General features: G+C 45.5%; 1 protein-coding gene across 1 annotated transcript in view; it reads left to right on the forward strand.

Annotated features, from left to right (window-relative positions):
• The window catches only part of LOC121286323 (interferon regulatory factor 6-like), a 43,186-nt gene that overhangs the window by 15,016 nt on the left and 14,957 nt on the right, over positions 1-13,213 (forward strand). The window contains exons 2-4 of the mRNA XM_041203398.1: positions 6,916-7,116; positions 8,420-8,624; positions 12,972-13,009. Of these exons, the coding sequence (XP_041059332.1) occupies positions 6,940-7,116; positions 8,420-8,624; positions 12,972-13,009 (420 nt within the window). The 5' untranslated portion in view covers positions 6,916-6,939. The remainder of the gene's footprint in view (positions 1-6,915; positions 7,117-8,419; positions 8,625-12,971; positions 13,010-13,213) is intronic.

Genomic DNA, 13,213 nt, shown 5'->3' on the forward strand with positions numbered 1-13,213 from the left:
AGCCGGCAGACAAGACTCCTGATGCCTTGACAAGATTTCACCCATGATCTGGGTAATGATGGAAAGGGGCCAGGCAAAAATGAGGTTAAACCACTTCAAAATGCAGAGATAAGGAGTGAGGGGAGATTAGAGCTCCATCACATCATAACAATTGTACAGCAAAGTGCCGCCATTCGCGGGGGGGGGGGGGGTGTTGGGGGTTACGTTCCTGCAAAACCTTGCAAATGGCGAAATCGCAAACAACGAACACACTTTACAATGGGAGTCAATTAGATATGTTCCAGCCATCCTAAAATTTTACACGCATGATAGATCAAAAGCAATAAAACTATGTTTTTAATAAATTTAATAAAACAAGAAAAGTGTAAAATTTGTCACACAGTACTTGGGACTGGAGGTGGACCGTGGTCAGAAATTAAAATGCAGTAACAGGGAACACCCACGTGCAAACAACAGCAGAGGACGCAAGCGCAGTGCTTGCTTTCTTCTGCAGAAAATACATCATGGACACCTTTTTTAAACTTTATTTAGGCAGTTTTTCTTTCATTTGGCCTTTTCTAAAGATGGCTTCTACTTTTTATTTTTAAAACCGCAGGTAAGTGAACACTTGGGCCCACAGTGGGCAGATTGGTCTACAAACACTTTTGCATGGATAAGTGAATTTGCAAAAGAGGAAGTCACGAACTGCAGGTCTTTACTATATAACAGGCAATAAAGAGACTTAGGTACAGTTTACCCACTCCTCGTGTGTTCTCCATAAGGTCTGACAAAGCAGAGAGAGGGAGAAAAGGGAACTTTTTATAAAATAAACCACTAGATTGGTTTCCCTGCTGAACACATGCTCAGAGGAAAGAGCCTCATTTGAAATGGTAACCTGTCTTATCTGTACATGTGCCAAACGCCTATATTTGTAGCACTTCCTGTTTTTATTTCAGATTTACAGCATTTATGTTTTTCTTGTTTCTTGTGACCAGTGATATGTTCAAAATTAGGAGGTGATTATTGAAAGAAAGAAAAGCAAGATTTGCATTTATATAGCACGTTTCACAATCATTGGGTGTCTGTGTTTTTGAAGTGTAGTCACTGTTGTAGTGTAAGAAATGTGGCAGCTAATTTGTACACAGCAGGCTCCAACAAACAACAATGTGATAACGACTGGATTATCTCTTATTTGCAATGTTGATTATGGGATAAATATTGGCCAGTGGGAATAACTCTCCTGCCATGGAATCTGAGAGGGCAGATAGGATCTCAGTTTAACATCTTATCTTCAAAACCGCACTTTTGACAGTGCAGCACTCCCTCTGTACTGCACTGGAATGTCAGCGTTGCTTATTGTGCTCGAGTCCTGGAGTGGCTCTTTACCCCACAACCTTTTGAACCAGAGGTGAGATTTCTACCATCTGAGCCATGGCTGACATTTTATTCAATTTTGGATCATTCATGAATTCAAACCTGTGAATAAGATGAGCTGAAGTAACATAAAGAGAGACTTTGCATTTACATAGCACATGATCACATCCTCAGAATGTCTTGTTGACAAACACAACAGCCAAATTGCATAAAGCAAGTCCCTCAAGCTGTAAATGAGTGAATGGCCATTTTGCTTATTTTTGGTAATGTTGGTTGAGGATAAATGTTTATGTGGACACCGGGGAGAACTCCCTTGCTCTTCTTTGAATCTTTGGATCTTTTACATCCACCTGAGCAGGTAAAGGGTATTCTCAGTTTAACATCTCATTTGGAAAGACTTCTGTTTCTGTTTTAGTTGTGTTGGCATCATATATTAATATCAGTATTCCACCAACATTGATATGGGTGATGCTAGCTAAACCAGGCATGACCTGCTGAGGTGGTAGTCCTGATAATGAAAACTTTTAAACGGAAATAATCTAAAGATCGGTCTTGAAGATTTCAAGTGATGGAGCTGTGACTGTTTCCTTTTTACCAGTTCCATTGTGGGATTATCCTTGGGAAGAAAAATTGTTGATGCACTGTCTTGGACATCTCCAACAGTGAGAATTCCCTCAGTACCGAACTGAATTACCAGCTCAGGTTATGTGCTCAAGTCTCTGCATATTGGGCAAAATGGGAAATATTTGTGATGCCTCAACAGTTGAATAGATTGCTTATGCACAGTCATGGCAAAGCCATGAATAATAGCCTTTTGTATAAGGTACTGGCTGGCATGAGTATAACTCTATCTCGGCAAAGAGGGGAGCAGCACAAATTGGAAGGTGATCATCTCATCATGTTGACAGTGAGCACAGAGACTGTTCATTTTAACATGAGTCACACTTGATGAATGAGTTGTTGATTAATCCAACATTTTACGTCTAAAAATACATCAGGCATGAAGCTGTTTTATTGGTCTTATTTCCCTGGATCTCTCTTTAGAATACCATTATGCTCGTCAGATTGCTGTCAGCTGGGAATGTTTTACTAGCAATGTCTGATGAGGTATAGAATGCAATATACTCAGAGCAAAGCAAGCCCACCTTGTATCGGACCTGAAAGAAGATAAGGACCCTGTCCTGACTAACGTTAAACCAGCACTGCCAGACTCAGTAACTCCTCTCAGCTGCTGAACCTTGGAGACATCACAGTGAATCCTGATCCTGTCTTCATCCAATATGCACACATAAGCTTTTTCCAGGCATGGCCACTGTACAGAGCACGGAACTCTGAGTAATTGCCTGTCCTCAGCACTGGGCTATCCTCTTGCCACTCGAACTAAGATCTCCTAACTGGGCATCCTTTGGGAATCCATCTGACTCAATTACACACAACCATTGCTAACAGAAGCCCAAAGGAAATTATTTTTATAATATAGGAAGCGATATTTCCATATTTTTAAAGTACGTATGTCCTTAGCCTATGGAAAGTCATTGTGTGAGTCTGAGGGACCTGTGACTCAGGGAACAGCCACTCATGTTACTGGTGATGGGTTTGTTTCTGTTCCGAGAATGTGTGCGACACTCGAAAAGCCACACATACAGCCCTGCCAGTTATAGATTGTCTGCTGGTGTTAAAGCTCATTTGCCACTCGAAGGAGTGGACAGTAACTGGGATGTGGGCATCACTGGCAAGGTCAGCATTTATTGCCCATCCCTAATTGCCCTTGAAAAGGCATTGGTGGGCTGCTGCCTTGAACCACTGCAGTCTGTGGTATAGGTACATCCAAAGTGCTGTTTGGATCTTATTGACTTTCTAGTGGCTTGCTAGGCCATTTCAGAGTCAACCACATCACTGCAGATCAGGAGTCACATGTAGGCCAGACCAGGTAAGGATGGCAGATTTCCTTCCCTAAAGGGTGTTAGTGAACCAGATGGGTTTTTACAACAATCAACCATGGTTTTATGGTTATCATTAGGCTTTTAATTCCAGATTTTTATTTATTAAACTTCCATCATCTGCCATGGGAACCAGGGTCCCAGAGCATCACCCTGGGTCTTTGGATTACTAGTCCAGTGACAATACCACTACGCCACCACCACCTTCCCCTGGTTAAAAAGAGCTATTAATTCAAATGCATTAAAAAGTGACTAGTGACAACTTGTGACCATTAGGATGACTAAGTTTCTACCTGAAATAGCCGGCCTGCTAAATGTGTTACGAGTGACTCCTTTGTGATTGACTTCAATGGATATGGGAACGTTTTTTAAAAAAGAAAGGCTTTCATTTCTACAGTGCCTTTCATTTCCTTGGGATTTCCAAAAGCACTTCACTGCCACCTTTTGAACTGTACATGCGGCTGCAATATAGAGAAACAAGTCAACCATGTAAAGTAGGCTGAGAAATGTGTAGGCCAATACAGAGGTGGGGTGGCAGGTTCCCCTCACATTAATGAACCAGTTCAATATCTACCGCTATCTGACAAGGTGCTAGATGGGATTTTAACACTCAATTTCTGAATTGCTAGTCTAGTACTATTGCTACATGAACATAAAATTATATAGGTCAGATGGAGGTCATTCGGCCCATCATAACTGTGCCAGCTCTTTGTTAGAGCTATCCAATTAATCACAAACCTCTAGGCTTTCCCCATAGCCCTGCAAATTTCCACTTCAAGTATTTATGCAATTTCCTTTTGAAATTTACTACTGAATCTGCTTCCACCATCCTTTCAGACAGTGGGATCCAGATCACAAAACTAAGTTTCTTCATGCCCCATTGGTTCTTTTGCCAATCGCCTTCAATCTGTACCCTCTGGTTACTAACATACCTGCCACTGAAAGCAGTTTATCCTTATTTATTATACCAAAACCATTCATGATTTTGAACACCTCTATCATAACTCCTGTTAACCTTCTCTGCTCTAAGGAGAGCAACCCAGTTTCTGTAGTCTCTTCATATAACTTCAGTCCCTCGTGCAGGTACCATTCTAATAAATCTCTTCTGCATCCTCTCTAAGGCAGTGACATCCTAAAGTGTGGTGCTCAGAACTGAACACAATACTCCAGCTGAGGTCTAACCAATTTTATAAAGGATTTGCATAGCTTCCTAACATTTGCACTGCATTCCTCCAAAAAGCCAAAGATCCCATGGCCAGAATCTTCTGTTCGATGTGCGGGGGGCGGGGTGGTGACGGCACTCTCCGGTGCATAAAATGATGAGCGGTGATGTCAGGCATGCATCCCGACGTCACTGCATGTCATTCTGATCTTCTGTTCAACAGACGTGCATAGGAGTCAGCTGCGCGCCCGCCAAACTGTCAAAGGCCTCTTAAGGCTGTTAATAATCTAATTAAAGTAATTGACATGGCTGCTCGTCCAACCTTAAGGTTGGCGGGCAGCTGAAGAGCCCAGGCGGCCTTCGCATTTTTCATGGAACCTCATCCACGGGCAGGATGAAGTTTCATGAAGGGTTTATTCATTAAATTACATTTTTTATGGAAATTCATAAACATCTTCCGGCTCATGTGACACTGTCATATGAGGAGACATGTCTATATAATTTTAATCTGTCTTTATTTGAAACTTTAAATATGAACTTAATCTCCCTGAGGCAGCTCTGTGCCTCAGGAAGATTTCTGCGCTTGTTTGTGCGCATGCGCAAAAGAGCGCAGGCCCCGAATCAGCCTCCTCCCACTGCCTGCACAAGTAGCGCTGAGCGCTTCTGGGTGTGCATCACAGTTGGCACCCACCCACGCCCAATCCTGACCAGCCTGTCCGACGGGGAGAAAATTCTCCCCCATATGTCCTTCTGAATTTGGTGGCAGAGTGGTATTATCACTGGACTAGTATTCCAGTGACACAAGGTAATACCCTGGGGATCTGGGTTCGAATCTCACCACGACAGATGGTGAAATTTTGAATTGAATAAAAACCTGGAATTAAAAGTCTGATGATAGTATCAACTGCTGAATATTTCTGACATTCTATATTTTTATTTCACAAGCATGCTGCTTGGCATGAAGAAATACAAATACAAAGAACCACTTGAAGAATGGGGGCTGTTTCTACTCGAACAGAGGAGCGTACGGGGTGATTTGATAAAGGTGTTTAAAATTATGAAGGGTTGTGACAGGGTAGGTAGAAAGAGATTGTTCCCAGTGATTGAGGAGATGTAGACATTAAGATTAAATGTAGGAGATTTAGCCCACAAACTAGGAGGAATCTATTTTTGCACTGAGGGTTAGTGATTGAAACAGAGACTGTATCAATATTTAAGAACAGGATAAGACAAGTATTTGAAGGAAAAGGGAATAAAAGAAAAGGGGAACAGGCTGGACACATGAGATTGGGAACATTGCTGGTGTGCAGGATAAACATTAACACAGACTGATGTGATTTCTATTTAATTCATTGCATTTGATGCACTTTTGAGATGTTTCTGAGAAAAATGAGCAAGTGTTATATAATTGCATATCATTCTGTAATACCCAGCTTCTCCTTGTCCTAGCTCCTCGTTGGTGTCCTATGCTGTGGGCTTTGCCCCTTCACCTGATCATTAAACAGAAAATAAAAGCAAAAAACAGTGGATGCTGGAAATCCAAAACAAAAATACCTGGAAAAAGTCAGCAGGTCTGACAGCATCTATGGAGAGGAATACAGTTAACGTTTCGAGTCCGAATGACTCTTCATCAGAATCAGGTTCCTGCTGAGTTTTTCCAGGTATTTTTGTTTTTGTATTAAACAGAAACAGAAAATGCCAGTTTCATTTAAAAAAAAAGAGAAGTATGATTTAATTCCCTTGGTATGGAGCAAAAATGAAAGTTTGAGTTGAAAAGATTATTCAAGCTGAGTGTTCACAGATGGGTTTTGTCAACTTGAAATTGAAGGGACTTCCAAAGTTAGCTGTTTTTGCCATGAAAAAGTCACTTCTGCGTAAATAGTATCTTCACTTTTAATTTATCTGAATCATTGCATAGGAAGTTGTTACTTCCTGTTAAAGATTTGACCTGTTTTTGAAAAGAAAAAGGGTTTCAAATGACAAATCACTGGCCTCTAATTCTACAACTGTCTGAGATCTCGCGAGTTCCTCCAGTTCTGGTCTCTTGCACATTCCCAATTTCCTTCAATTTACTATTGGTGGTTATGCCTTCAGTGGCCAAGGCATTAAGCTCTGGAATTTCTTCCCTAAACATTTCTCCTTTTAAGACACTCCTTAAACCATACCACTTTGGTCAAGCTTTTGATCACCTGTCCTAATATATCCTTATGTGGCTCGATGTCAAGTTTTCTCTCAGAATGCTCCTGTGAAGCACTTGTCGATGTTTTACTGCGTTAAATGTGATGTTTCCTCTAAGCTGTCTGTGCAAGAGTCTGGAATGTACTGAGCAGTGTGATAATAACAGGCTGCTCACAACAGAGAAAAATTAGGGGGAACATTGGTTAAAAGTGCGCTATAAATGCAAGTTGTTGTTGTAAATGTTTGAGTAATTTTCAGTGTCGTTGTCTTCTTTGGTTTCAGCTCGGAATTTCCAAGGAGTTTAGAATGATGGCCATGCAGCCACGGAGGATTCGTTTGAAACCATGGCTCTTGGCACAGGTGGACAGCGGGCACTATCCTGGGCTTCAGTGGCTGGATGACCAGCGGAAACATTTTCAGATCCCATGGCGGCATGCCACCAGGCACGTCCCTACCCAGGACGATGAAAACACTATTTTCAAGGTGAAGTGGACGACTCTGGTAGTTCCTTGTTTGCTTTGTGCTGAACAATTTTGCTGTAACTTGTTCTTCTTCCCCCGGGGTCCCCAGGTAATGAAAAGACTCAAGGCTGGAGTGACTTTAACCTAACTCACTGGGCATGAAACCAGAAGGCTGATTTTATATCTCACCCAATATTACTTCCCGTTGACTTCAATGGAGAGTAAAAACAGGCGGGAAATACAACCAGCACTGCGTCCAATCTCATCAGTTCCTCTGATAGATGTGGTAGGTTAAAAGTGCTACTCTAGGACTCTAGACTGGGTCAGGACAGGGGCAGGTAGAGCGATCTAACATTAAATGCTTACTTCCTTCAATAGTTATATTTTTATTTGTTCATATGATGTGAGAATCACTGGTAAAGCCAGCATTTATTACCCTTCTTGAATACTGCAGTCCATGGGCTGTAGGTATATGCACAGTGCTGTTAAAGGTGGAATTCCATGATTTTCAGTGACATCCTTAACACAGATCATGAAGTCTTCACACATAACCACAAGAACAGTTACAAAAGATGAGATTGCAGAAGTAAGAAGAACTAAAATTTCACCCTGTTTGGACTGACCTCTGTGATCTCATCTTTAGTCACCCGCACCCCCCCCCCCCCCCGCCATCCCCACTGTTCCCCACTTCCCGTTAAATTTTCTCCATTGATATCTAAATCGCCTTGCACTATACTCAGCCAGTGAAACACCTTGGTGATGTTTTGCTACATTAACGGCATGTTATAATATGTAAAGAAACAAAATAAAGGCTGTCCCAAAGTGCTTTACAGCCAGGGGTTTTGGGGGAGGGGGTGTGGGCTGCGGTGGTAGGATTTGAAGTATTGTCACTTTTGTAATGTAGGAAAAGCGATAGCCAAATTGCCAAATAGCCAAAAGCAACCTCCTGTAAACAGCAATGTAATAATGACTAGATCATCAATTTATTTTAGTGATGCTGGTCAAGGGTTAAATATTGGCTGGAACAACAGGGAGAACTTCCCTCCTCTTCCTCAAAGTAGTGCTGTGGGCTCTATCGCATCTTGCTGAGGAAGTGAACAGGATTTTTAACGTCTCATCTGAAAGATGACCCCTCTGACAATCAGACAGAAATGGATACCAAGCTGAAAACGGAGATCTTAAGAGGGGTAACGAAAAGCTTGGTCAAAGAGAGAGAGGTTTTATGGAGAAGCTGGAAGACAAGAGTGTTAACGCAGAGCCACAGCTGATGGGCAAAGTTGTATTTGTTTATTTTTCCTGAGTGACCGTGTTCTTTCCATACCTAGGCTTGGGCGGTGGAGACGGGCAAATATCACCAAGGGGTTGATGGGCCAGATCCTGCCAAATGGAAAGCAAACCTCCGTTGTGCCCTCAACAAGAGCCGGGAGTTCAAACTGATTTATGATGGCACCAAGGAGACCCCCGTGCAGCCATACAAGATCTACCAAGTGTGTGATCTTCAGCAGTCCAATGGGGGAAACATCACTCCAGGTAGAAGTTACGTGAAATCCCAGAGTCCTGCTCACGCCCTCCCAACCCTCTTCTTTCCCTTTGATTTATACCACCCTCAAACTTAAGGCAAATGTAAAACTGTGCAATTACTCCATAGTGAAAAGTAATCATTTAAAACTTCACCTACATCCTCCAGCTCCAAGCACAGATTGCCACTTTGATCCTTAATGGGCCCGTCTCTTTCCCTGATTATCCTCATCCTCTTGCTCTTAATATATTTATAAAATGCTTTGGGATTTTCCTTCATCTTGCCCGCCAGTGCTTTTTCATGCCCCTTTTTCACTCTCCTAATTACTTTTTTTTTAGTACCCTCCTACACTTTCTATATTCCTCTAGGGCTTCTGCTGTTTTCAGCCCTCTGCATCTGCCATAAGCCTCCTTTTTTTACCTTATCCAATACTCTATATCCCTTGACATCCAGGGTTCAAAGACTTGTTGGTCCCACCCTTCACCTTTACGGGAACATGTTGGCCCTGAACTCTCTCTCTTTCCTTTTTGAATGACTCCCACTGGTCTGATGTAGACTTTCCTACAAATAGCTGCTCCCAGTCCACTTTGGCCAGATCTTGCTTTATCATATTGAAATCAGTCTGCCCCCAGTTAGAACCTTTATTTCTGGTCCATTTTTGTCCTTTTCCATAACTACCTTAAACCTTACAGAGTTATAGTCACTATCCACAAAATGCTCCCCCACTGACATTTCTACCACTTGCCTGGCTTCATTCCCTAACATTAGGTCCAGTCCCAACCTTTCTCTTGTAGGACTTTCCACATGCTGGCTTAAAAAGCTCTCCTGGATGCACTTTAAGAATCCCGCCCCTCTAAGATTTTCACACTAAGACTATTCCAGTTAATATTAGGGAAGTTGAAATCCCCTACTATTATTACCCTATTATTTTTACACTTCTCTGAGGTTTGTCTACATATCTGCTCCTCTATCTCCCCCTGACTGCTTGGAAGCCTATAGTACACTCCAGGCAAACCGATTGCCCCCTTTTTGTATTTAAGTTCTACCCATACGGCCTCATTTGAGGGACCTTCTAAGATACCATCCTTCCTTACTGCAGTAATTGATTCCTTGATCAATAGTGCAATGCCACCTCCTCTTTTACACTCCCACCTGTCAGCCTGAAGATTCTATACCCTGGAATATTGAGCTGCCAGTCCTGCCCTTCCCTCTACCATGTCTCTGTGATAGAAACAATATCATATTCCCATGTGTTAATCAATGCCCTGAATTCATCTACCTTACTTGTAAGACTCCTTGCCTTAAAGTAGATGCAATCCAACGTTGCATTATTCCCTTGTGCCTTAATAGGTCTATATTTGCTCTGCCTCCCAGACTGACTTAGTTTCTCTTCTATATTTGGCTATGCATCACCCCCTACTGTACCTCCACTCTGTATCCCGTCCCGCTGCCAAAGTAATTTAAACCACACCCGCCAACAGCAGTAGCAAACCTCCCCGCAAGAATGTTGGTCCCGTTCCATTTCAGGTTCAACCTATCCGACTTGTACAGGCCCCACTGTCGCTAGAAACAGACCCAGTGATCCAGAAAACTAAAGCCCTCCCTCCTGCACCATCTCTTCAGCCACACATTCATCCTTTCTATCCTCTTATTGCTGCCTGTGTACCTTTGATGCTTGAGAGTGCACATTGTGCCAACCCCGTCAGCCACCAGGAGATTGCCTAACCCCCTTCTCTCCCCACCTCTCGCCCTCCTCTCCCCCTCTCTCACTCCCTTCTCTCGCTACCCCCACTCTCTCTCTCTCCCCCTTCCACCTTCTCTCCCTCTCTCCCCCCTCTCCAGCTTCTCTCCTCCTTCTCTCACTCTCATCTCTCTTTCCCTTTCCACCCTCTCTCTCTAGCCCTTCTCTCTCCACCCTCTCGCTCTCAATCCATCCTCTCTCTGTATCTCTCTCTCCTAGTCTCTCTCTCTCTCCCCTTTCTGACTCCCCCTCCCTTCTTTCTCCCTCCCTCATCTCCCATCCTCCTCTCTCTCCCTCCCTTCTTTCCCTCTCACTCACCCTTCACTTTCTCTCTCCCTCCAGCCTCTATCTCTTCCATCTCTCCCTCTCTTCTCACTGCCACCCATCTCTCTCTCTTTCATTCGTTTCCTCCCTTCTCTTCCTTTTGCTCTCCCCCCCCACTTTGCTCTCCCCCCCCCGACTTTGCTCTCCCCCCCCCGACTTTGTTCTCCCCCCCCCCCTTTGCTCTCCCCCCCCCGCACTTTGCTCTCCCCCCCCCTCCCTTTGCTCTCCCCCCCGCTCCCTCCCTTTGCTCTCTCCCCCGCTCCCTCCCTTTGCTCTCTCCCCCCCCTCCCTCCCTTTGCTCTCCCCCCCTCCCTCCCTTTGCTCTCCCCCCCCCCTCCCTTTGCTCTCCCCCCCCCTCCCTTTGCTCTCCCCCCCCTCCCTTTGCTCTCCCCCCCCCCTCCCTTTGCTCTCCCCCCCCCCTCCCTTTGCTCTTCCCCCCCCTCCCTTTGCTCTTCCCCCCCCCTCCCTTTGCTCTCCCCACCCCCTCCCTTTGCTCTCCCCACCCCCTCCCTTTGCTCTCCCCACCCCCTCCCTTCGCTCTCCCCACCCCCTCCCTTCGCTCTCCCCACCCCCTCCCTTCGCTCTCCCCACCCCCTCCCTTCGCTCTCTCCCCCCCTCCCTTCGCTCTCTCCCCCATCCCTTCGCTCTCCCTCCCTCCCTTCGCTCTCCCTCTCTTCCTTCGCTCTCTCTCTCCCTCCCTCCCCTCTCGCTCCCTCCCCTCGCTCTCTCTCCCTCCCCACTCGCTCCCTCCCCACTCGCTCCCTCCCTCTCCCTCCACTCGCTCCCTCCCTCTCCCTCCACTCTCTCCCCCTCCCTCCGCTCTCTCTCCCTCCGCTCTCTCTCCGCTCGCTCCCTCCCTCCCTCCCTCCGCTCGCTCCCTCCCTCCCTCCGCTCGCTCCCTCCCTCCCTCCCTCCGCTCGCTCCCTCCCTCCCTCCCTCCGCTCGCTCCCTCCCTCCGCTCGCTCCCTCCGCTCGCTCCGCTCGCTCCCTCCCTCCCTCCGCTCGCTCCGCTCGCTCCCTCCCTCCCTCCCTCCGCTCGCTCCCTCCCTCCCTCCCTCCGCTCGCTCCCTCCCTCCCTCCGCTCGCTCGCCCCCTCCCTCCGCTCGCTCGCCCCCTCCCTCCCCTCGCCCCCTCCCTCCCTCCGCTCGCTCCCTCCCCTCGCCCCCTCCCTCCCTCCGCTCACTCCGTCCCTCCGCTCCCTCCCTCCGCTCCCTCCCTTCTCTCTCGCTCCTTTGCTCTCCTTCCCTTTCTCCATCCCCACCCCCCCCACAAGCTGTCTGTGACAGAGTCCACAATCCAAACTCCTGCATGTGGGACCCTGTTTGAGGTAATTTGAGGTCAGTTCTTTATCCCTCCACAGTGAAGTTGAAATTCAGAGCAAATATCACTTGCTGATGTGGGAATGCTGGACCATACAGAAGATGGTATCAGTGTATACTGCGTCTCTCTAGCCCATTTTGTGCTCTGAGCAATCACCAGTCTCAACCTCATGAGATGTTTATCTGTACTACATGTTATATCTGATTTGTATCCCTGTTGCTAAGTGGCCAGATGTATATATATCAGTGCCAGATTTTGTTGCAGTTCCCTGTTGAAAGTTTCTCATAGAATCATATAATAAATCACAGGAGGAGGCCATTCAACCCATCATGCTTGTGTATGTTTTTGAAAGTTATCCAATTAGGCCCATTCACCTGCTCTTTCTCCATAGCCCTGCAAATTCTTCTTTTTCAATATCTATCTCAAGTTAATATACATATAAATGTACTATTGGAATGTGTTTCACCACCCTTGCAGGCAGTGCGTTCCAGATGAAACAACCCGCTAGGTAAATTTATTTTCCTCCTGTCACTTCCAGGTCTCCTGTAGAACCCTGCCCTGAATCATTTCCATAATTCAGCACTGGCATTGAAGCACCACAGTACTTACCTGCTAGCTGAAGCTGAAGCTTGTACTATCTTTGGGCGGGATTTTCCACACGCACCCGCTGCCGAGATCTTCCGGTCCTGCCGCAAGTCAATGGACTTCTGGCTGGGGCCGGAAAATCCCGGCCTTTGACTTTCCTGAAATTGAATCTAATTACCTACATGGAAAGGTTTTTGGGGGGAACAAAAGGGAAACTTTTTGGGTGGAGTGGAAAGGAAAGACAAACTGGAAATATGCAGCAGAGGAAAAGACCGGCTAACCATTTTGAATCTGACCCTTCGTTAGAATTCAAATTCCTTCCAAAGATGAGTGACTGAATCGACCATTCCTTTAATTATTATCTCATGAGTCTTTCTCTTTCTTTCAGAGACAATTGACTATGAAGTGGATGATGAGGAGGAGGAGGTAAGTGTATTAAGGATTAAAACCACTCTCTCAAAGCACCAGCTCAAGCACAGAGTGCCGAACTGTCGCCTTCTGTGCTGTAAGGTTTTGTGATTTTCATGCCCACCCAAAAGAAACTGGTATTCTGTCGACTCCGGTCCTGCAGTTTGAAATGTTGCATTTCTAGGTCTCTTGGAGTAAGATCCCTTCTAACCTCTGCAGGGT

This window comes from Carcharodon carcharias, chromosome 13 (assembly GCF_017639515.1).
Source record: "Carcharodon carcharias isolate sCarCar2 chromosome 13, sCarCar2.pri, whole genome shotgun sequence".
Taxonomy (NCBI): Eukaryota; Metazoa; Chordata; class Chondrichthyes; order Lamniformes; family Lamnidae; genus Carcharodon; species Carcharodon carcharias.